This window comes from Polyodon spathula, chromosome 21, assembly GCF_017654505.1.
Source record: "Polyodon spathula isolate WHYD16114869_AA chromosome 21, ASM1765450v1, whole genome shotgun sequence".
Classification (NCBI taxonomy): Eukaryota; Metazoa; Chordata; class Actinopteri; order Acipenseriformes; family Polyodontidae; genus Polyodon; species Polyodon spathula.
The window spans coordinates 911,161-935,308 of record NC_054554.1 but is presented as its reverse complement, the minus strand read 5'-3'; the positions used below and the strand labels follow the sequence as shown (position 1 = coordinate 935,308).

Below are 24,148 nucleotides of genomic sequence, written 5' to 3'. Positions count from 1 at the left end.
AGGGCAACTTTTTTTTCTTTCTTCTATTAATTTTATTCTTTTTTTTTTTTCCTTTTACAAAATCTCGTTGTTGGCCAGTGTGATTTATTTATCCTCAACTTTACAACTGAAAAAAGACAAGAAAAAAAATAAGGGAGTGCGAGCGGTGGCAGATCCTCCCGCAGATCCTGGCGAGTTTGTTTGTTTATTTATTTATTTATTATTTAAATATAATAGTCGTGCGATGTAATGCGTCACCCACTTGAAGCGGGTTTTTTTTGTTTGTTTGTTTGTTTGTTTTTTTTTTTTTTTTTTTTTTGTTGCAGCTTGCTGTATCAGTGCCGGTCGCGTGGCTTCTTTGTGTACGGCAGCTGCTCCCAAATGCATGGGCAAACACAGAGGCTTGGCACGTCTTGAGGGCTTTAAAATACAACAACACCAGCCCTGAAGAAACAGCTACCTGTATATCACCGGAGACAGAGCGACCTAGTGTACCTGTATAACTGAGTTCTGAAACTACTGTAAAAAGGGGGATTCTACTGAACACAGCTCCGTCTGCACAGCTTTAAAAAATCACACTTCGACTGCACAGCGACTGGAGCAACATACCTAGCACTCACTTGAATGTGGATATAACAAGAACGAAGAAACAAGAAAAGGGAGAACGCACTCTTGAAAAGCAGTTACCCAGATTTGCAAATTAAAATAAATAAATAAGTAAATACAATAAGAGTAAAAAAAAAAAAAAATGGATGTACGGTTTTATCCAGCTGCTGCAGGGACCGCTATATCAGGAGAGCCGCCTAACCTGGATTTTTCCCAGTGCCTAGGGTACTACAACTATAATAAGGTGAACAGTGTATTTATTATTGAATTGATTAATTAATGTATTGTTTTTTGGTATTTACACACACACACGGTGCATAATGATTTGTGCATTGGAGAAAATCGTTGCGTTGTTTTTGTTTTGTTGTTGTTCTTATTATATTAATCCCTTGTTTTGAATGACTTGTTTAATCTGGTTTGTGTTTGAATGGATCCTTTACACGGCTGGACTCAGTCAGTCAGTTGCAGTGAACTCTTTGTGTACAGTAGTGGCTTCGCTGCTGCAGCAGGTGCATGTTCTTGATACAGACCACTGTTTTGTGAGCATCATTATCATATGCTGTTTCTTAAACTTCCGTGCAAGTTGTGTTTTTTTGTTTGTTTTTTTTCTATTTTGTGTCAACAAACAACAGCTCTAGAGAACCATGTCAATGCTTGCTTCGGTGAAGTGTTATTTTCGATAAGCAGCCAGAACAATATACAAAGCATCCTTTATTTCAAGTGCAACATTGATTACAATACAGTTAACTTCCATGCATGTGTGCCTTGATGGAATGGTAGAATGCATTGCAAACGCAGCTTTCCAGGAGAGCCTGCATCACTTGTAACTGCATACTAAAAGTCTTTAGATGTAGGATGAACTCTGCACCAAAGAAAGTACTGTAAAAGGTGATGCTGTGGTGTAAGTCTGCTGCTGTACAGTGCTGTGCCTGGCTTTTAGGAAAACATGGCATCAACAGTTAGAGATCTCTATGAACAAAGAGCTGTCATTCAGGTACTGTTCAAACTGGAGGTCAGTGGCTGGTAGATTTGAAACCAGATGGACTTTTAAAGTTATTGATGTGACCTCCACGTCATACTGGAACTAGCTGAGAGTTCTTCTGTGGGGTGGAGTGTGGGGGGAATTCATTCAAAAAAAGTAGAGCTTTGTTCTATGGTGACATTTAATCAAACTCTCTAGTGTAGTACCAGTGGTGTACTGTACAGTATGTTTTATACACTATCTTATGTTTGCATGAGTTTGAGATGGTTGTGCTAACACAGGGCCATCCTCCTATTCCATTAAATTTGATTCAATCGCTCTATAAGACACTAAAGCGGTGCGTTATTATTATTATTATTATTATTATTATTATTATTATTATTGCATCTACCTCTAATAGTTTTTGGTTTGGTGAAAAGGTAATAAAGCGCACATGTCAACAATTGTTTAAGACAGTAGTCTATACAAAATAAACACAAGTAAAGCTTGCATGCACGCAAATGCCCCTCTGTAAACTAATCTAGTCATCTGTGGTACAGTGGCCCAGTTTGAGGGTATAGTCCTTGCTATTTCTATTGAGCTGTTAAGATAGATGACTCCAGCATCATGAAATTATATTTGGAAGCTGTGAAAATAATTAACCTGGCAAAATATTGACACTGGCAATTCCAGCGATCCTGATCACAGTACAGCAAATGCATTAAGCATGTCAGTCAGCGTTTTAAAAGCAGCTTGAGATCGTGCAGGTTCAGTTTTGAGTCTGAACTGTTAATGCCATTCATTAAAGACTTAAACTGTGTTTAGTGGGATTGCTGGATTGCAATACTGAATCAAGCCATACACTGTGCATTAGCAGGCTTTCATTGGGGTTTTCACATCAAAGCCATGCAGATAGTATTATTAAACTGTACATTGTGGCAGATGTATAGTTGCCAAAATAAGTTCAATGTATATGCTGTGGTTCTGCATGTATGAGAAAGTTGTAACTGGTAACCAAAGTTTTTTTCAATGCAAAGTACTTTTACAAGCTTGCATGTTAGAATATTCTGTAAAAATGTTTGGCATAGCCTTGGGAAAAGGGCTTGGTTTCTTTTGTTATAATCATTAAACACTCAGTAGTCTTAAAAGTAAATGTAATAAATTCAAGAACAAACGTTTTGACTTTGAGAAAGACTTATAGTTGAAACGTTTGTCATTAATGAAGTTTCTTTTAGTATTTCTTAAATTGTTGTAATATTGGCAGCCTGGATGTGACCTTGAGTTAATGTGGCACAATATGCGTTAGAACAATTAATGGAAGGCAACAACAAAACTTACTCCAATGTTCAAAATGCAAGCTAATTAGCTTGGTGGTGACTATAGGGCTTTGCAAAATTAACGTGTGCGTGCGTGCGTGCGTGCATGCGTGTGTGTGGCTTACACACAAACCCTGTATACATGGGCAGTACAAAACCCTATTTGCTTACTCTATTTGTTTGATCCATAGCGCTCTCTTCTAACTGCTGAATGATTCACAGATTTGTAAAGCACCTAGATCTGAGTTTTGTGCGTTTAATTTATTTGGTGCGTTGCTGAAAGCTTTCCACTGCAGGTGCAGCGTGTGGTCTGCTTTCAGTGCACCTCCCTGCTATTCTTGCGTTTCATAATTAATACGCTGGATTATGTTTAGGTGTATGACAGAGTTCTCTCAGCAGGGTGTTGCTTTAACGAAGTGCTTTGATTTGAAAGTTCTAACATTAACATTACTTGTGAAGATTCCTCTCAGTTAATTATTGACTGCATTTCAAGAGTCCTGTGCGTTGCTGTACATTGTATTTCATTTATAGGAAACAGCAGTGGCAGCACTTCAAAGTGAAATGCATTAAACATACAGACTGAGTTTGATGTTAAAGATCTTCAGTGAATTTAAATCAAAGTGTGCTGGCAAGTGTTTAATAAGTATACATGTGTCCGTTCCTGTTACTGCAAAGTGCTATCATGGTTTTGTTGAAAAAGAAACAAAGGGGCTCCCAAGTGGCGCATCCAGTAAAGGCGCTCTGCGTGAGTGCAGGATGTGCCCTATAGCCTGGACATCGCCGGTTCAAGTGTGGGCTATTCCACAGCCGACCATGGATGGGAGTTCCCAGGATGCGGGTCAGGTCAGCCAGGGTGTCCTCGGCTCACCGCGCACCAGCGACCCCTGTAGTCTGGCCGGGCACCTGTGGGCTTGCCTGTTAGCTGCCTGGGAGCTGCGTTGTCCTCCCATGCTGTAGCTCCTGGGCGGCTGCATGGTGAATCCGTAGTGTGTAAAGAAGCTGTCTGCTGACGGCACGCACTTCGGAGGACAGCGTGTGTTCGTCTTCGCCGCTCCCGAGTCAGCGCAGGGGTGGCAGCGGTGAGGCCATTTCAAATTGGGAGTAAATAAAAAAAAAATAATTGGCAACGACTAAATTAAAAAAAAAAAAAAAAAAAGAAACAAAAACTATCTCACCCCTCCCCATGCTGTAATAGGAAGCAGATGGAGCTGTTTGAAAGGGCACGATGCAATGTCATTTGTTTGAAATCAGGTACTGTAACACTCAAAAGGAGCCAGCAACTAGGATTCTGCAGGCTCAGCTAATGGCAGGTTAATTCTGATACAAAAGTTGTTAAAGTAATTTATCCTGTAAGGTACCATGGCTGACAGTGCAAACAAAGTCCTGCTTTGTTGTTCCCTCCAGCAGAGTAGAATGCAGTCCATTTATCAGTTCCCCAACACTGCCAGACCTCCCCTTAATGACAACTAAACTGAAGCCTCAGGAAGACATTTAAAAGGGTGCATCAAGTACTGCTTGTCCAGAACATTTCAAGTGTGTGTGTTTTTTTTGTTTTTTTTTTACTTCAAATAAACATTTGCAAAGCAGACCGACAAACAGTATTCTGTCTCTAACTCCGAATGTCAGACTTGCGAACTGTGCTGAGTTGGTTGGCCTACTGGGACTAGCAAAATCAACCCAACATGTATCACTCTTGGATCAATGATTATTTAGATTCAGAAATGCAATGTGGACCATTGTGATAGTAAAGATAGTTGTTTAGCATTGCTTATTTATCTTCTGTATTGACTGGTAATTCCTCATTGGTTTCCTTGTTAATAATGTATTGTGGTGGATGTGCTGTGACAAGGTACACGAAAGGGGAATGATTGGATAAGAATAAGAGCTCACAATACCAGGCTGTGGTTGACTGTTACTGTAGTTTTGTTTTTGACTGTGTCTCCTCATACCTCCTTAGGTTGATACACTGTATCGTGACAAGCACAAAAAAAAAAACCACAAATGTTTTTAATCTCACTCTCGGCCATAAGTCTTTGCCCTGAAAATTAGAAATGTTTAAAAACACATGCCCTTTCTTGTTGCTTCTTATCTAAATGCAGCAAAGCATTTACAAGTCATGCTTTTATTTTTTAATATGCACACAAGTGCAATCTTTCTACTCTTGCATAAGCTAATTGGATCATTCCCTTGGGGTTGCTATCAGTGAGGTGACAAAACATGCCGGTGACATAGTGGCATAGTTACATTTGATTATGCCGTCTTTCATCCCGGAGAAAGCTTTGGTACAGCAGTACCGTCACCAGTAAATCTCTTGGTGTAGCTGTATTCTAGGCATATAGTGATGTCTGCTTCTTTTTTTAAAATCTATTTATAGTGCATTTTACAAAAAGAGTAGCCTAATAATGAAATAATTCTAACTAAGTTGGCCCCTCTTTTGCAAACTTGACCACATTTTTATGACTGCTTTGTTTGTTTCTTTTTAAAGACTGCTTAGGTGCCATGTGCTTAGTATTTATAGTCAAGCTCAGATTTGTATACAGTACAATGTAGTGAATGTCTTGCATTTTAAACAATGCTTTAGCTGAGATTACAATATATCTGTATTGGAAACTGCTACCCAAGTTCAGTAACTGCAGTGGGCAATATGAGCAAGGCATTCCCAGTTTAGATTAGAAAGCATAGCTAATGTCCAGCATGCACTGGATCTTATCAGGTTAGTGTGTATTCTTTTACAGGGCTGTGATATTCCATTTCTGTCTGACTCGGTATATCACTGACAGGATCAAGCTCACTGGCTTATTACAGCACAAATCCCATTTTCCCTAGAAGCTGGTAGTACTTTGTATTAAGCAGTTTTCAAAGAGCATGTCCATCATTTCCGGATGGGTGATTTTTTCTCATGTCCTACAGAATGGCTAAAACTCCATTGGTTTTGTTTCTCTTTAGTATGTAGAGATATGTGCTGCAGATACATACGTTTTGCTCCATAATAATCCCTGAGCTACATTAGATGGTATTGTGAAGATTCAATTAGACTTTCTAAGAGGTTTCATGATGTTATTATTATTTATTTTACAGTTTTGTTACAGTGTTCAGATGACTGATCAGACTGGCTTGGCTTTATAGTGATTGGAAGTGAAAAAAAAAAGAAAAAGAAAGTGGTTTTGGACACATTAAAACTATTCCTGCTTGCTCTCCCGATTCCAGGCGGTACAGAAAACCTGTTCTCCTTTAAGAAGTCATTGCTTCTTTTCATTTGCTCAGGTTGATGTACAGCTGACAAAGAGCCCGACCTCCCACATCTTTAAACTAAGCTAAGAACTCAACCCTTCATCATGGATTAGCCATCCTAATAAAAATGACCGCTAATCCGATATTACAACAATATTCATTCCATAGCCTTTAAAAGTCTTCTTTGCCCAATAAATAAACGGTACGATTCTTGAAGGAAACCAATGTAAATAATCGTCAGAAGGTAGTATAACACTGGCAGTTTTTATTGAATGTTTTATGGACAGTGTCTGAGGTCCTGGTTGCCATGGCTGTGTTTGTTTTTTCTCCGCTAGTTTAAAGTACAGTCATTTAATTGTTGTTTTTTTTATTTTTTACCTCCATGGAAAAGCCAATAGTGTTTGCTAAACAGTTTCCATATATTTATTTTTGCTCAACATCTGTAAATTGCATAGCCAGCACTACTTAATACAAAGCCTAACACAAAATAACTGTATTATTGTTGCAATATTGTCTGTCACATTGGAAGAATGTCGAATCCTTTATGGCAACTTTTTTTTAAAAATATTTTTCTAAAGGATGTAATATGAAATAATTTAAGGGCATGACATAGTATGGGGACTAAATCAGTAATGTTCCTACAATGTGCTTGAAATACATTTGAACAGAGTGCCAAGAAGATGAGCCTGCATCCATCTGAACATGTATTAATGATACAAAAAAAAAAGTCTTTACTAACTACAAAACACATGGGTTGTATTTATTTTATTCTTTTTTTGGCAGTGCTCTAATATTTATTGCGCATGGCTGGTTGAAACTGGAAAAAAGATCTGCTTTGTAGTTCACTCAAAAGCTGTACAGCCATTGCTTCATTGCCGATGCAGTTTTATTGGCCATAATGTTAATAAAACATGTCTTTGGACATACTTGAATATTGCATTTTAGGATTTTATGGAAAGGCTCACTTAAAGTAGACCCAGTCAAGCTGTTTTCCAAGTAAGTTAATGTAATACAGGAGAGCATGGTGTCAGTGTAGTGCCGTGAGAGTGGATGGTATAATGGCATCCACAACTCCAGACAACTCCGCTATAAGGTCAAAAATAATTGGGACGCAAATACTGTATGTTTTAGGCTTATTTCTTATTGAGTTTATTATTTCATTCTACGCTACCCGTTGAGCCTGGTGTAGACCAGGCCCCCTTGGCTGGAGTTCCCCAGCATGCCACAGTATAGACACGTCAAGATTACTGGTGATCAGGATTCGTGCATTGTACAGTATCTATGATTCATTGATTTATTTTACTACTCAACTCAGTTCTTTTAATGGCCAAGACAACCATACCATGCACTATTATTTCATTTGAGTCTCCCCACACCTGCAGGGACTTGAAAAGCAGTATTTAATGAGGCAAGGAAAATTTCCACAAGCTGATAAAGAGACGAGAAACAGAATGGTTATTGTATTGGAGAGATTATGTGCAGTTGATTAAAGTGTTCATTTTGAGTTATCCAAGGTTAACCTTCTGTAATGAAACACTTTAAAAATAACGATACGTTGAACAATTTTCATTAAGGTTTCCTGCCTGTTTAACTGATCTGTGACCTTCAGTAGATGGAGTCCTCATTGGGGAGAACATTGAGCACCCTCGCATTCCAAGACTGTGTACTGTATTTGGATTGTGTTAGGGTTACATGGTTTAATGCAGGGTGTGGATCAAATTACATATTTTCTTTTAATCTTTCTGGTTTTGGAGGTCTGGTCTCCAAAGCACAAATTGCACAATTTTAAATACTAAGCAAGTTTATTTCAATTTAAAGACTGGAGTAAGCTGTTTGTTTAGAAGTTTAAATCTGCCCCAGTCCCCAATTCGATTCTGATCTGGGAAACCTGCTGAAATGGTTTCTGCTGAACCCCCCTCCTTCAGTATGTCCTGAGGAGGGGTTTACCACCCCATCTGCTGTAGATTACAAGAATGCAGGGGTGTAAATAAGACTCCCACTGCATAGCAGTTTGAAATGATCCTGGTTGTACTACCAGTTTAGTAGTACACCCCTGAGCTTGTTACCTATACACACTGAGGCTACTCAAGCTCGTAGTAAAACATGGAATGGGAGAAACTTCTATGAAATAGGGGTCTTATTTCCCTCCCTGTAGTGAAGTGGCTACCATGCCCCGTTCCAAAGGTGGGTGCTGAGCTGTATAGTGTCCGAGGTCCTGAAGATGCAATAAAAATGCCACTTCCATTCTATAACGATAAATCAGCTACAATGAAGAGATGTTGAAGTGTTTGAAGTAGATGGCCGACTTCTGCCATACCCTGTGAATGAATTGTCTTGAAATCCAGTCTAGGGTACTCTGCTCCTTTTACACAGCGCCCTCACAGGTCGGGAGGGAGATCTAACACCAAGAATCATTCGATCTCTGTCACAGGGAGGAAGAGCTTTTGCTTTTTTTTTTTTTTTTTATATATATATACAAAAGTGACCTTGTGTACTGTGATGTTTCTGAATTTTTTTTGCTCGGAGTATGCGAGTATGGCACATGGTGTAACCTTTGTAAGCCCCAGGCGATGTGATAGGCTGAAATACCGACTACTGCTGGACAACTTCTGTTTATACATTTCTGTTTCAGAACTGTTTGAAGATCATAACGTGTACATGTACATTTTGATGTGAAGATATTTAATTTAGTTATCAAGTATTTGTAAGTTGTTCAGTTCTGCTCAACGGTCATGTGTAAAAATGGATAACAATTGCCGTCAGGCAGGCGAAAACGTGATTTTATTTGCCAAACATTTATATTTAGTGAGTATGTCTATAATTTCTCTATTTCTTTAGACTCTCTGCTTTTTTGTTTATATATATATATATATATAGAGAGAGAGAGAGAGAGAGAGAGAGAGAGAGTTTTCTATGTCAAGAACTACTGGCTGGTGGAAAGGGGATTGTTTTCAATAACAAAATAATAATTACCTTGTCTATGGGCATGGTGTTATAATATCATTATGATAAATGGATGGTACAGTGCATGCCAAATTTTGATGTGGTTGTTAATAAGTGACTGTTATGTTGTCCAGATTGCTGCTCTGCCAGTGTAGTAAAAAAAAAGCAGTAACTTCAGTATAGAAAGTGTACTGTAAATAGCAGCTTCATAAAGTATGCTGTTGAAAAGTGTGACCTACCACAGTGCTTGAGTGTGAGAATGTGCAGTAAGCAACACAGCTCCTGTGCATTCACAAGTCAAGAATTGTATTCTCTAGAGGTGAGGCTTATGCAACTGCTTTTATTGTCTTGTTTTTTTTTTTTTTTATTCTATTGCTAATTTGTTGTCAGTGTACAGTAGTAACTGGTGGGTGGTGATACAGTAACACCCTCTGTGATATACTTTCATTGAGTCATCTAGTGCTGCAATATGTACATGGCATCTACCTGAGACAACTACAGTAGCCAAGCGCCATGCGGAAAACAACTTACTAGTACAGTACATTCATCAAAGCATTTACTCTACAGACCCAGAGGTTCGCTCATGGCAGTTCAAATGCAGACACATAAGATCTGTTCTACTGCATACACCCAATCCACTAAAAAGTATCAGACACCCTTAAGTATTAAACCCTATATTGCAATAGAAATGAAAGGCGTGGCTTTCCAATGTGAGTTCCGGAATGCTTTACTTAAGCAGTTTTACCCTTTTTCCACTGTCGTGTCAGACCCGTGAGGGCTCTGTATGGTACGGGTATGGTCGGTTCTCCACTGGCTATTTGTTGAACCGAGTGAGAACCAAACCAAACGTCATTACGTTGCGTCAGTCGGTACACTCCAGAAAGACAAAGAAGCAGCCATGTGGCGGGCAGCAAGTGTGATAAGAGAGAAGTACTGTTTTGGGTTGCTGAGGAAGGGCAGGCTGTAGTTTCTCTGTGGGCAGATAGAAGTGTTCAGGAAGATCTGGAGTCGTGCTTCAGAAATGAGAAAGTTTATGCGAATTTCTGATGATTTGAAGCAAATGGACATAAACCATGGGTGCGGTAGACTTAACTTACAAAATCAAAAGCAAAAAATTCTACCAGATTTCTCATCCTTGACCTTTATTATATTAATATAATGAAAAAAATGCAGAAAATAAAACAAAAAAACAAAAAAAAAATTAAATACAAAAAAAAAACAACTCCTGTAAAAACAACTGTCATTAAACAGGATCTCTGTGGTAAGTTTTTCCCCTTCAGCAGAACTAATTGAGCTTTATTAATTTGATATAATCAATTAAATTTGTGGATTATAAAGAAATTCCTAATATAGTTACAAAGTAGCAATACATGATACAGCTCTACTGTTGGTCTATTAACACCATTTGTTTGCGCATCTTTTGACAAATTGAGTTAATAACAATAAACAATAACAACTGTCTTTCGTTGTGTGTGACGTCAGTAGCATGGATCGGCTCTGTAGTGGAAAAACAACCCAGGCTCCTCTTAACCACGCCGTGAGGGCTCGGTACGGCCGGGCGCGGCTCTGTTGTACTGTGGAAAAGAGACATTTGTGGGCCATCCAGCTCAGGGGAAAGACAGACATGGAGAGGTGGCATTGTCTGGTGCTGACTCACACATACTGTATCTTCAGGGTAAACCCTCTGAGTTTGCAAATTAGGTGAGTCGGCTTTTTTATGGATGTGTGTATATATATGTGTGTGTGTGTGTATTTTATATATATATATATATATATATATATATATATATATATATATATATATATATATATATATATATATATATATATATATATAAATAAAACTTCACATTAAAATATATAGTATGCTCTACTGTAATAACGTTGCCAGTGAATGCAAAGAACCTTGAAAATGAATGATTTTACAGGAGATTACGTAGTGTTTTTTTTTTTTTTGATTACTGGCAGATCATTATCCCTTGCTAAACCACATGTCCCTCATTAAGTTTGATTCAGATGTATCATGACGATCACATTGAAGAGATCCAGAGTACATTGTTAGGAAGCACAGCAGCTCCCTGTAGACCCAGGTCTGACAGCGATGCGAGAAGGCAGGTCAAACGAAAGCCTAATGAAGATGAATGAAGAGACATTGTTGTACTAGAGGCACGTGGTGGGAACAGAGCTCGGGCTGCTGAACGTGCGCTGCAACCTCACAGCTTCATTTATCAGTGTCATATTTAGGTGTAGAGTTAGCTCTATTCCTCTGATTTGCCCTGAAAGGATAGGTCAACTCTAATATGTATGGCTTTGGTACAACAGTTCTTAAGTGTCTGCTTAGCTGCTAGTGTGTGAAGGGGATAGTAGAAACTTAGCAGAGGGAAACAGAAATACTGTACATGTGCAAGTGTACAGTGATTGATATGCTATATGCTGGAATCCTCTTTCGACTTTTATTTCTGAAGGGGTTTTCAGTTTTACTTTGCTGCCAGCACATGACTAAGTTATATTGATTGTTTACTGCATTGTGCAAATTAGTTACAATACAAGTAATGTAGGGTCATTATATATATATATATATATATATATATATATATATATATATATATATAGCAGCACACACACACACACACACAGTCGCAGACAAAAGTTGGGCAGTTAAAAAAAAAAAAAAAAAAAGGAGAAAAACCACAAAAAGTGATTTCTATAATTTATTTTTCTATTGAATGATATAAATGAATGTAGAGATTCAGCGTTATAATAAAAGAATAACATGCATAAAATGAAAAATAACATGCAAAAACGAATTTCATATCAATTTTAAGTATTTGGGCAATCAACATATTTCTTCTGAAACCCATTCATTGGTAATTATTGACAGTTATCATGATTGAATACCAACACATGATGGTAATTATAGAATAAATAAATACATATTGGCCAAGTGCTGGAAAATAAACTGGAAATTTGTGATTAAATAAAACAAAACAACAAAAATGTTAAAACTGAAGACTACAGAAACAATCTAAAAATGCCAGTGATACAACTAAACGAAAAAGGAGAAGCTACCAGAAAAATAGCAGAAAGACTGGGTTTACTGAAAAGCACTGTGTGCTATTGCTGACAAACACAGGAGAACAGGAACTACTGCAACTAGCTCCAGGTATGCAAGACCAGCAAAGATTTCTGCAAAATCTGGAAGACTCGTTTGAGCAGCCCGGCAAAATCCTTGGATTACTGCAAAAAATTTGAGAGAAGATCAACGATACCATAACAAGATGAATGTCCATGGGCGAAAACCAAGATGCAAGCCCTTGTTAAAAACAATTCTCAAAAGAAAGCAATTGGAGTTTTCCATTGAAATCTTGAATAAGCCTGATGATTTCTTCAACCAAATTTTATATTCAGATGAATCCAAAATATAAGTCTTTTTTGTTCCACCAAGAAAGCAAGAATATGTTTGGAGGAAGAGAGAAGAATTTAATGAAACGTTCATCATGCCCAGTGTTAAATATGGTGGAGGTTGCATGATGGTATGGGCTTGTTTTTCTTCTTCAGGCACTGGCGACCTTTGTATTGTAGAAGGATCAATGAATGCTGCAAAATAACAAGACGTTTTACAGTCTCATTTGGTAGCCAGTGCTAGAAGGCTTATTAGACGGAAGTTTGTATTCCAGCATGATAATGACCCTAAGCATTCTGCAAAGTCTACAAAGGAATTTCTGAAAAAAAGGAAGATTACAGTTATGGATTGGACATCTCAGCCCCCAGACTTGAATCCCATCGATTGTTGATTTGCAGAACTCAAAGCTGTATGTGTTGTGGAATGGGCACAAATATCTCCGGAAAGATACCAGGGACTGGTTTCAAAATACAAAAAAGGGTGGGCACACAAAAATTTTAATGTAAGGGTGCCCAAATATTTCTGTGTATTTATGTAATAATGTGTTGTTTTATTATAAAGCTGAATATCTAATTTATATCTTTCAATAGAACAATTAGACATTATAGAAACCACATTCTTTATAAATAATAATCTTTATTTTTATATAGCACCATTCATAGTGGACCACCATCACAAAGAGCTTTACAAGATAAGAGACTAGAGTGTGTGAACTATGCATCAGCTGCAGAGTCACTTCCAACAACATCTCATGCAAAAGACGAAGCACAAGGAGGTTCAATGACTTGCTCAGGATCACACAATCAGTCTGGCTGAGCTAGGATTTGAAGTGGGGATCTGCTGGTTACAAGTCCGTTTCTTGTTGGTCCACACAGCCTCCTATAAATAGTTTTTCTCTTTTTTTTAATTGCCCAAATACTTTTGTCTGCAACAAATAATATATATATGACCCTAAGCATTATAATTACATTTCATCATATTAAAGATTGTATGATCTGGCATAAATATAAAACTTATCCATTAGCTTGCCTTTAAATGTCTGACATATATTGTGTTTGCAGCATTTCTAAGAAAAACAAACAAACAAAAAAACAAACCTGTCTTGCCAGTAGCGGTGAAGAACATGCTGTGCAGTTCAGAAACTGGCTGCAGCTGATTCCTGCAAGCAGAACTGTACAAGATGCCCTCTTTAAGAGACAGCATACCATTGCTTGCTTGATGAAGGCTGTTTTGTAAACAGTCCTGATTAGGACTGGCACAAACGTAGCAGTTGAATTCCTTTCACATACAGTACAACATGTTGAACTAGAAGCAGCCTCTCCAGCTCTGAAACCATGGATGCAGACGAGCCCGGCTCTTTTGCGCTGTGGTTAAGACGCTTTCTTGCCGTGCGCAGGGTTGCCGCTACGCCGACAGCCTCCACCCTGTTGCACACTATTTACTGACTGTAAAAGACTCCTAAACTAAAGTGCTACTTTTTCTTTTATTAGGTTAGCGCTGTCACTGGTATTGTAGTAAAACTGCAGACATTGCAATAGGAGTTGATTGCTCCTGCACCTGATTGTGTTCAGCACTTGGCAGGTTGGTTTGTTTTGTTGGAAGAATCTGACAAGCTGAGGCTGAATAACAGACTTTAGATAAATACAGCTCCACTAGAGGCTTTTATTGTACAGCAGCTCTGTGTAGCAAGCTGAAGGTCATGCAGCCACACGATAATTACTCTACTGCTTTTGGAATAATCTCATTTAGTGTACAGTATTTTGGGAGACTTCTCCACTTACATCAAGGAGCAGTTTAATATCATAGTTTATTACTTGTACTGGAGCCTGCCTTAAATAAGGCAATGGATTTCATTGCAGGACTTAAAGTACAAAACCAGAATTGCATTGGTATTAATCACAGCCTATATGTATCAACCAGTATCTGCTAGCTAGTTTTTCAGAGCACTGTAACTCCTATTAAAAATACAGCAAATGAGATTTCTGTTTGGTTCTGTGGACCTATCCCTTAATCAGGCTGTTTTTTAATCCCATGTTAAGTGCATACTTGTCGTATACTGTACAGTAAACCCGATTTCATTTTTCTCCAGTTAGTTATGCCCTAATCACTGTGTTTTATTAGGCTATTAGTAATGGGATGTCCCGCCAATAACACTGTAAATTGTGTCGCTGATATTTTGTATTTCAAAAGCTTTGTGGTCCATTTTAGAAGAGTTTGGGAGCCTCTGGGGCACACCAAACTGGTACAGCTCAGTAGATCTCTCTGGGAGTCATGTCCACACTCTTAAAGATCCCAGTAATTCATCACCAGCAGCACACCTACCCAAGCTTTTTAAAACACCGGTGCCGCATTAAGTGAAAAGCAAACATCCAGAGCCATATGTTTCTATAATTCCAATTAATTTGCTACAGTCATCCTGTTAATCTTTAGCGACTTGTTGATCGGCAGTTTCCAGACACATTGCTGGAAGGCGCCCAGTTGTATTTTCAGCAGCCTCTCTGTCAGTAGCACAGAGCAACATTGCTTCAAATTGGAATTGTGTACCGTGCTGGGAAGAGAGCCAAAATTTAAATTAGACAATAACCTCTGCTCCCTATATTGCTTCTACTTTGCAGCTGCCGGCAGAGCGATGTGTTTAATACAGTCAGCCCTGCAGTGTATAACAGACTGATATATGAGTCACTGCTCAGCACTGTGTGTTTCTCACATTTATATAGATTGAACACTGGTTGGTGATGCACTTAGTTAGTTATAGAAACAACAAGCAACGCTAGGGCTAGTGGGTCAGTATTGAGTTATTGCAGTGTTTTAGAGATGTGTTTCCCTTATGAGAAGATGAATATAAAAACCAACTTTATAATATTTAGTTAAAACAAACAAACACACTGTCAAGGTAACTTTTTTTATGTAGAACACAAAGGACCTTTGTTTTGGTTCCCTAGGTTTTTTTTTTTGTTGTTGTTGTTTTTTTTTTTTTTTTTTTTTATATTTTATATATGTGTTAATTTTCTAAACAGGTGACATACTATACGGTCTTCTAGTATTTTCAAAATTGATAAACACTTGTAACGTAGGCTTCTATTTATTTTGAAATATGTGTATTGAGGTCATGCTTGAATGAGATGGCATACAGTCCTGCTGGAACTAACTTGTTTAATAAGTGAGGCTAGCCTAGATTCCAACATGTGAACAATGGCTGCATCACAATACATAGCTCGCATGGCACTGTGGTAAATTTCGCAGCCTGGACGCAGAAGCAGACGGTATTTTGAGGGAACAAACAGACCCGTCTTTGGCAATAGACTATCAGCCGTGAAACAGTGCTGGACTTTATTTGATCAGACTAGGAGCGGCTGTTAGTAACTTCATCCAGGGAACTAACCGCCTCCAGAGAGAGAAAAAAAAAAACTAATAAAAAACCTCAAAAGGAACCTTTTCAGATGGCACATAAAAATTTAAGAAATAATATTTACAGTGCCTAGCCTTCCTTCTTGGCATATAGCCAGCTACCCATCTGAAACTGCAGAAACATCAAAGCTATCCGCAGGGGACAACCCTGCACGTGGGCTGCATTCAGGAGACATTTTTATTTTTTAAATAAAACTAGCAATTGCAGAAAAAACGTTTTATTCCTTTTTCTTCATAACTTCCAGACCACACAGCGCACTCCCTTTATAATGTGTAGTCGGAAGCCAAAGTTATGAGACTATTTGTTTTCCACCTTATAATGAGAATTAATGAGTTTGAGGAATTACATTACAGGCAAATGGGAGCCCCAACACACCGCATTATACTGTGGTCTGGGGTAGAACAGCAGCCTTACAAAGAGGAAGCACTGTAATACCCACAGTAAACAAAGTGCCAAAGAAATACATTGCATTAAATTAATAAAGTAATTAAATAAGACACCAGCTTACTGCACCAAAGCCCTGCTTGTTTTGTATTGTGCTGTGAAATACATTGATTACCTGCTGAAATCAAACCAGGGTAAAAGCCGTCCAGGGATACGCTGGAAAGAAGCCTCTGGCTTGTTCCATCCAGCTCTGGGTTATTTTACTTTCACACATTTGCATCTTCAAACGTTGGCAAGCATATTGCTTTCCTCGCACTGATTCTGCCCCGGACTAAATATTCACAGGCGCTCCTGATCGCTTCCCATCACTCTATCCCTGTGTACGTTCCACCTTGACTACAAGCTTCTTTTTACCAAAAACAAAGCCCACCTCAAACAGAACCATCTTGAGAACATTACACATCAGCATGGGGTTAGCCAATTACAGGACCGGGTCCAAACAGTAAATTAGATGCCAGTCAAGGATTATTAGTGCAGGAACAGCAATAAAAAAAAAACAAGCAACACAAAAAGCAATCCAGTATCTTATCTCAAAGCTGTCAGTGTGATATGAGGCGAATCTCAGAAGACTCTGAAGTGCCTTATACTGTTTGCAGCAGCTAATCCAGTTTCCTAGGAGTTCTGGGAGAGAACATCACATAATACGTCTGGCAATATACTCATAATGCTTATTTCAATGAAGTGGCCAGTCCAGGCAGTGAAAGCAACAGTTCTGTACCTGCTCAGCGTTAAGGCAGCTCTCCTTCACCTTTCGCAGTCGCTTTTGCTTTGCTGCTACGAAACTGTGAAAGAATATTTATTTGTATGCATAAGTTATCCATAAATTGGGTGCGTGCATGCGTGTGTGTGTGTTTCAGCAATGCTATTAAATGAAAAAAGGCCAATAGGTTGTATCAATTTAGGATTAGTACCTGCACAGGTCTAAAACCTAAGTAGCAAATGCTTTGGTTGTGAGCCATATATATGTTAAAGTACCCCATTAGGAAAGAACATGTGGAATACATCACTAATGTATTTTACAGGAGCCACAGAAATGATTCATCAAACCTAGAGTTTATTCACTGCCTAAGCAGTAGGTCACGTGGCAGGATTGCAAGTAGACCATTGGACTAAAACTGAGCTAAAGCACAGGAAGTGATTGTGTACCAGAAAGCAACATTTACTTCTGTAGCATTGTTGTTGTGTGTTTTTTTTTTTAAATACCTGCATGTTCTGAATTTAAGTACAAGCAACTAATCAAAATAAATTTAACAACAGGGGGGGTTAGTGATCATGTTTCAAGTCAAACAAGATTAAAAGATAAGAAATAGATTTAAAAGCTTAGACTCCTTCTGCATAAGTCAAGCACACAACTGAATTGCAAATATCTTTTAAAAAATCCTTTCCTGTCTTTCTGTAAATCTGAAGCAAATGTAGTAGTAATAAAGTGAGTTGTTGTAGTGTATATGTTGCATGCACATAAAGAATCACTTAAAAAAGTGACAGTGAACAGCCTGGGAACTTGTTTAGACAGCTACCAGTTTACAGAAATTTGCACGTGCTGTAAATTCGTTTTTGTTTGTCCAAGGCCTTGGTATCAAAAGGCAGAGTTTCAGAGATTGTGTTTACCTAGTAGCAGATGCTTATGAAAGAAAAGGGGGAAGATTGTGATTGAAAAAATAGACACCGTGATCTTGCCAGAATATGTGTGTGTGTGTGTTTGTTTATATATATAATATGATTTATTTTGATTCTGAAGCACAAATGAAACCATGTAAGCTTAATTAAGGCCAATTAAGGCTTAATTAAGTGTCGTAGGCATGCTGGATTGGTTCATGTGACCAATGTATATACTGTATATTTTAGGGTGCAGGACTGCTTTGCTGAAATCATATTGGGAGAGTTAGTAGATCATAAGCATTCATCCAAAGTATGTTTTATTAAGTTTAGTCGCATTCAGTAAAACATACTTAAATGTCGTGTCATAATGGGTTTTATTCTCCTTTCAAGTGCAGCAAGGTTACTCCCAGTGCTGTTTTCAATATCATGTAGAATGTGCCGTACCGGTATGAAAAGGCACATCTAATGCTTTGGCTACAACTGGCAAGAAAGTGATAACATGGAAGAAAAACAATGAAGCGTCTTGTTCAAATAATTTTAGCTGAGCAGCAAAGATTTGTTCTGTGAATCTGTGGCTTAGGAAAATTAAACCCAATTAAAACAGCGATTTGAAGGGAGCCTCACAGTTCTGAAAGTGTCTGGCAATAAATACACGCTTTCATGTGTCTACAAAGTCAAATCCCTGCTCTTTCACTTAGAGGCAGCATTTCTCCTCACAATGACACTGCTCCATCAAGGTTTCCTTACATATAAATCGTCTTGATACTTTCCCTTTCAAGCATATAGAATTGAAGCCACAATGTGCAGTAACTGTTGTGTTAGTTTCTGCTTTGCTCCACATTAAATGTACTGCCTGTCCAGTTTAAATCCTGCAATCCCAATGTTCACTACTGGTCTTCTTTGCTGCTCTCCTGTTTAGTAATGCCAGTGATCAAGCGGTCCTTTTGCACCCAGCTATTGCAGTATGTTTCAGTGTTGGTTGGTTTTGTTTTGCAATTCCATTCTAAATAAATGCAGCAAAACATTTGGCATTCAGTGTGCTATATCTGATTCCTAAGCTTACATTAAACGCTGTTGATTTAGGCCCCCTGTGGTTGCCAAAATGCTTTCCGTGCATATTGTGCTGTTTGCACTAATAAGGCTGAAGTAGCATTAGTCTGGCTTCTCATCTTTTAATTACAAGCCGTTCATTGTCTGCCCTGACCCACTTTTTTAATGGCTTCCCACCAGCAGCACAGACTTTGCAATCTCACTTAATTTAATTTGGCATTTTGTTTAATCAAACAGACTGTGATGGGGGGGGGGGGGGGGGGGGGGGGGGGGGGATATATATATATAAAATAAAAATAATAATTTCCAAAAAAATCATTCCTAAACTTCCTAATTGACATCCCTCTCTTATATTGTCTTGCCCACTGCGCTGACAAGCATTGGTCAGCAAGAGGAACAAACCCTGAGCAACTGGTCCAGCAAGATTCGGAATCACAGAGAAGTTGTGAAGAATCAGCTTGGAGAATCAAATTGTGTCAATGAACAGGGGATAGCTACTGTATAGCCTACTCTACACAGCACTGTCATTTTACATGGTGATCTCGTACGGGGACAGATACAAAAACCTCTTCTAGTCTTTATATGGGGACATTTTAATGCATTAGTGCTACTTTGGAGGTTAATCTTTGGATGCAAATTCATGATGACCTCATATGAGGATGCCATTCCCCCCCATATAAAGCAATGGGAAAAAATTTGAGGCTGTTTTTTTCAGTTTTCAATATTGCATGGATGTAAGGGTTACGTGTCTGTACTATATCTGGGGTATGGGTTGTGATTGCTATGGTACAGAGTAAACCAGCTGCTGATGACAGGACCATCATATAAATGGTGTTTTAATGGTACATTACAAGCACATGAAATCAACAGGGGCAGTCTTTGTATTCAGGTTTGAGGCTTGTGGTGACAAAGTGTGTTTGCAGAGGAGCCCACTTCCAGCCCCGGCGAGAGCCAGTATCGTTTTTGTTAAGTACAATATTTCATCGCTTCTAGTAAATTATATCCGTCATGCAAGTTCGTATTAAAGGGTGAAATTAAACATTTACAATTATTTTAATCCTTCTCCTGAAATGTGTTCAAATAATAATTGCTACCCCTGTTTTCTGTAATGTCAGCTAAGAGAATACATACGGAATGTGATTTCTTCTTCTTTTTTTGTGCGATTTGTAATTTTCAAGAGATGAGCTGGATGGAGGTTAATTTCTGTTCTGTCATGCTTTGGATCAAGCTTAGTTGAGTCTGTTATGACAATCATGTAGAACAATAGCTTTGCATGCCATGGATCTACAGGTCCCGTTTGGGCCCGGCAGGGGCTCCCAGCTCAGAATCAAACCAAATATAGAAGCAAACTTCAGGTAGGAGCATTCTGGATGACTTCAGAAGCCACCTTCTGCACCAATGCTGAGGGCTTGTGCTCTGTACTCAGCAATGCACTAGGCTGTTGACACTGTTACTGGGTGCTTTTTGTTTGTGTTTCTCCAGGGTTTTAATTAATGGATACCATTCGCAGCTGATTAGGTGCAGTTCTTTCAGTAATTACATTTGCATGCTTTAACCGTACAAAAAAAGAAAGGGAAGGAAAAGAAAATAAACTACTGTAGTTCTAATTTCACTCTGGGCTTAGTTTGGGAACTCTGATTGTTTGGGGCCCTTTTAAGATAAAAGCCTTTTTTTGTTTACGTATTTTTATTTCCCTGACATATTGTGTTAAGAATGACTTAGTAATACAGTAAATGTGTTCCATATTAATCAAGTTTGGTAATAATGAGTACTGTACTTTTTCCATAGAACAGCAGTTTCCTAATTGTTAAATAGTTTTGAAAGGTCATAAAAAAAAAAGTAAAAAACTGATTATAAAGGGTCTGATTTAGTGTAGAGACCTAGTGGGCCACTGTGAATAAAGAAAATAAAGTATTGGATGATTTTAAGTGCACGTTCTGTTTTGTTTTTACACAGTTTTACTCTTTTGGTGAGCATTGTTAGTTGTTTGTGTGTGTGTGTGCGGGTGTGTCTGTATGTTTTATATTATAAATGGCCGTGCAATACCCACGCTCACTGCAGCAGCCACTGTGTTGCATTACTGTTGCAGCTGCTCATTCGTATGCATACATTCAGCAGCTGTTGTAATTCGTCTTATTCGAGGAGGGTATCTAAAGCATGTTTCCATTTTCATTTTTCTTTTCTTTTTCAGTTTGGGAACAATAACAACTACATGAACATGGCGGAAGCAAATAATGCGTTCCTTGCGGCTAGCGAGGCAAGTATACTTTCCATGCTTTTCTCCTTGTAACAAATGCTTTGATTGCGAAGATATGCTGTATGCTTACTGTAGGCTGTTTTTTTATACAGTGCTACAAATATAATGCACATCGTCTAGCATAAATAAACATAAATATGCACTAGAGTTAAAGAAGAAATTGACTGGTTTATATTCAGAACGATAACAGATTTATAATTGCAAAGTGTAACTAATCCCTTCAAACGAAAACAGACACCGACACATCAGCCTAATCCCTTGTTAATGGCAGTCAATTAGTCTACACTCACAAAATTCTCACCTCCAGTTACTCTTATTAACATAACAGCACTGGAATACTCACAGAACTCTGCTTCTACAACATTAATTGGCTCCGAATGAACCAGCGACTGCATGTATCAAGCACAGATGTCCTGCACATCACAGGCTCTTATGATGACAATACAGATCATAACAGCACACATGCACTTCAGTAATCCTCAGGCAGAGCTCTGTTTTTATAAATCATCTCATTGTTTCCAGTCCTATTGAGTGGTGTTTGTTCAAGTGATTTAATGCCCCCTCATAGGTTAACATGCTAACCCTCAAACTCTGGTGTGATGCTGCGTCCAGGCTCATTGCACACACAGCATACAGTACAGCGAGGCCTGTTACTGTGCGATCATATTTTTCTTAATGCTATTTACAGCTATTCAAGCATATGCCGTAGATTGTTAGTAATTTGCAAAGGAAAAAGAGAACGAAGAAACTATCAACTGAACTATTTGCATTGGATAATATATTCAATACAGTATCAAAGTGCCTAGTTGGATAGATAGATGTGTTGTAAAGGCAATGTGAAGGCTTACCTGCACATGGTCTTTTACAGATAAGCATGGTGATGCATTGTTAAGCAAAAACTAGTAAATCTGTACTGTAAGCATGGGAAGATGCAACATTTACAAGGGCACCAGCATTATACAGATCAACCACTGTTTTGATCCATTAAATAGAGCAGGTATAAAGATTCTATCAGAATAAATCAAAGAAAAACTGGGATGTCCATTTACTCGTACATAAAAGCGTGGGGTTATAATAGACGTACATGCTTGTGTTGTTACAGGGTTGCAGCTCATGTAAGATCTGTGGCAGTTATAACACAATGATGTCATATGGTTTTCAGGATAGCTTGCAGTAGTACAGTATGCAGCAACACACACTGCAGGCCCTGAAACCGAACCAAGAGAGTAGGCAACAGCTTGGGGCTGAGCGACCAGAATGGGGTATTGGTAGAGAAACAGAAAGCCAGTGTCTAAGAACACTATGATATTTCATTCCGGAGTTTTTTCTTTTTTTTTTTTTTTTTTTGGACTCTAATGTCAATGAAAGCTTTGCTTCCAGCAGCTGTTCAGAAACAATTTAATTCCAGCTGTGATAATTCACAGTGTCAGACGTTGGCTGTTAAATGTTGATATAACAGCCCTTCAGATTTGCATTTCGTCAAAAGGAGCAAATGTTTCAAGTGATACGGTATAGAAGGCATTATACTCTAACACGCGTTCTAAAGAATGAAGTGTAACAATATAGTGTGATTCTGGTATATGGGGATTGATCTCAATCAGTAGCTTGGACAGAAGCAATATTAGGCTGGTAACACTGATGTGCAGTACATTGGTTTAAACCAGAGATTGTGGAAATAAAGCCCCATCACATTCCTGCCAGTGTATTTGTCATTTCAGAAAGAAGACGCAACATTAAGTGCTGTTGTAAATGTTGATATTTAAGCACCAGGTATTTTGTTTTAAGCTTTGATAGTGACATGTCATTTATTAGAAATGCATGCTGTTTCTTGCATGTGTAAGCTGCCATCTCCCTTATAAAATGTATTCTGTCTGAATTCTTGACGGCCTTAGTACATTTAATCTGCAAGGTAACCAATGAATGAATTCTATGGTTCATACGCTGTGCTGTCAAAAAGCACAATGCCAGATTTACACCTGCATTGTTAATTCAATTCACTGCTTTTGAGTATTGATACTCAAAAGTATATTAAAGCTGTAACAGTGTGATGTATAACCTGTGTGTTTTCAGTAATTAAGCTGTCAAAACAATAATTAAAAATACATGCATTTTCAGTCTCTGAAGTCTTCCTAAAATCACATTTGAGGTGTTTGCAGCAAGGCTAATGAAGAATGCTAAATGCCTCCTGAGCAGAGTTACTGTGTATCTCTTGCTCTAATTCTGTATGTTCTATTTCACTAGGCAATAATGCTGTATCAAATGAGTCGAACATTACTGTTGCAACTGTTGGTGCACATTCTCAGCCACTGCCAGGCTAATGGCGCAGTGCAATTACATTTTTAAGCAACAGCTCTTCACAAATGTTTGAGCCAGATTTGTGCTCAGATACCAGCAAGATCCACCTAATATATTTGAGTAGAGCCTAAAAATCCACTCGTGCCTCTTGTACATGTCATCAGTTCTTAGCTTCGAATGAACCAGCCCCTCGACTCGGCGCCAGGCTGCTGTTGCCATAGCTGTCCAGGCTGGACCGTTATTACAGGACAACGAGCTGTAGAATTCCAGTGAAAGCAAATGGCAGAGTGGTTCCACTTGTCATATACAAATTTGCTACATTTAGGCTCTAGCCTCGCCAAGGTCATTTTATTTATTTTAAACTTGAATAGTCGAGCAGTCAGGACAAGTTACCATTTACATTACTCTCCTCCTAATCTTAAAAGCATCTGAAAATTAGATTGAAGACAACCAGTAACAAATGATTTTTGTTCACATTGTATTATATAACTAGCAATTTTCTCATACCGTTTACTCATTGGCATGCCCTTTAGTGATGTATGCTTGCACTGTATTTCAAAGACTGCTGATTGTAGATGAGGCTAGTGGTGATAGATGACATGCTTTCCACCATTTGCTGTCAGTCCCTGTCCTATTACACTAATGATTGCTGGTG

General features: G+C 38.4%; 1 protein-coding gene across 2 annotated transcripts in view; it reads left to right on the top strand.

The window, feature by feature from the left end:
• The first annotated feature begins 252 nt into the window (after positions 1–252).
• The window catches only part of tox3 (TOX high mobility group box family member 3), a 36,463-nt gene continuing 12,567 nt past the window's right edge, over positions 253–24,148 (top strand). For both annotated transcript variants that reach the window (XM_041221118.1, XM_041221117.1), the window contains exons 1-2: positions 253–829; positions 21,133–21,198. In XM_041221118.1, coding sequence (XP_041077052.1) covers positions 728–829; positions 21,133–21,198 — 168 coding nt within the window. In that variant the 5' untranslated portion in view covers positions 253–727. The remainder of the gene's footprint in view (positions 830–21,132; positions 21,199–24,148) is intronic.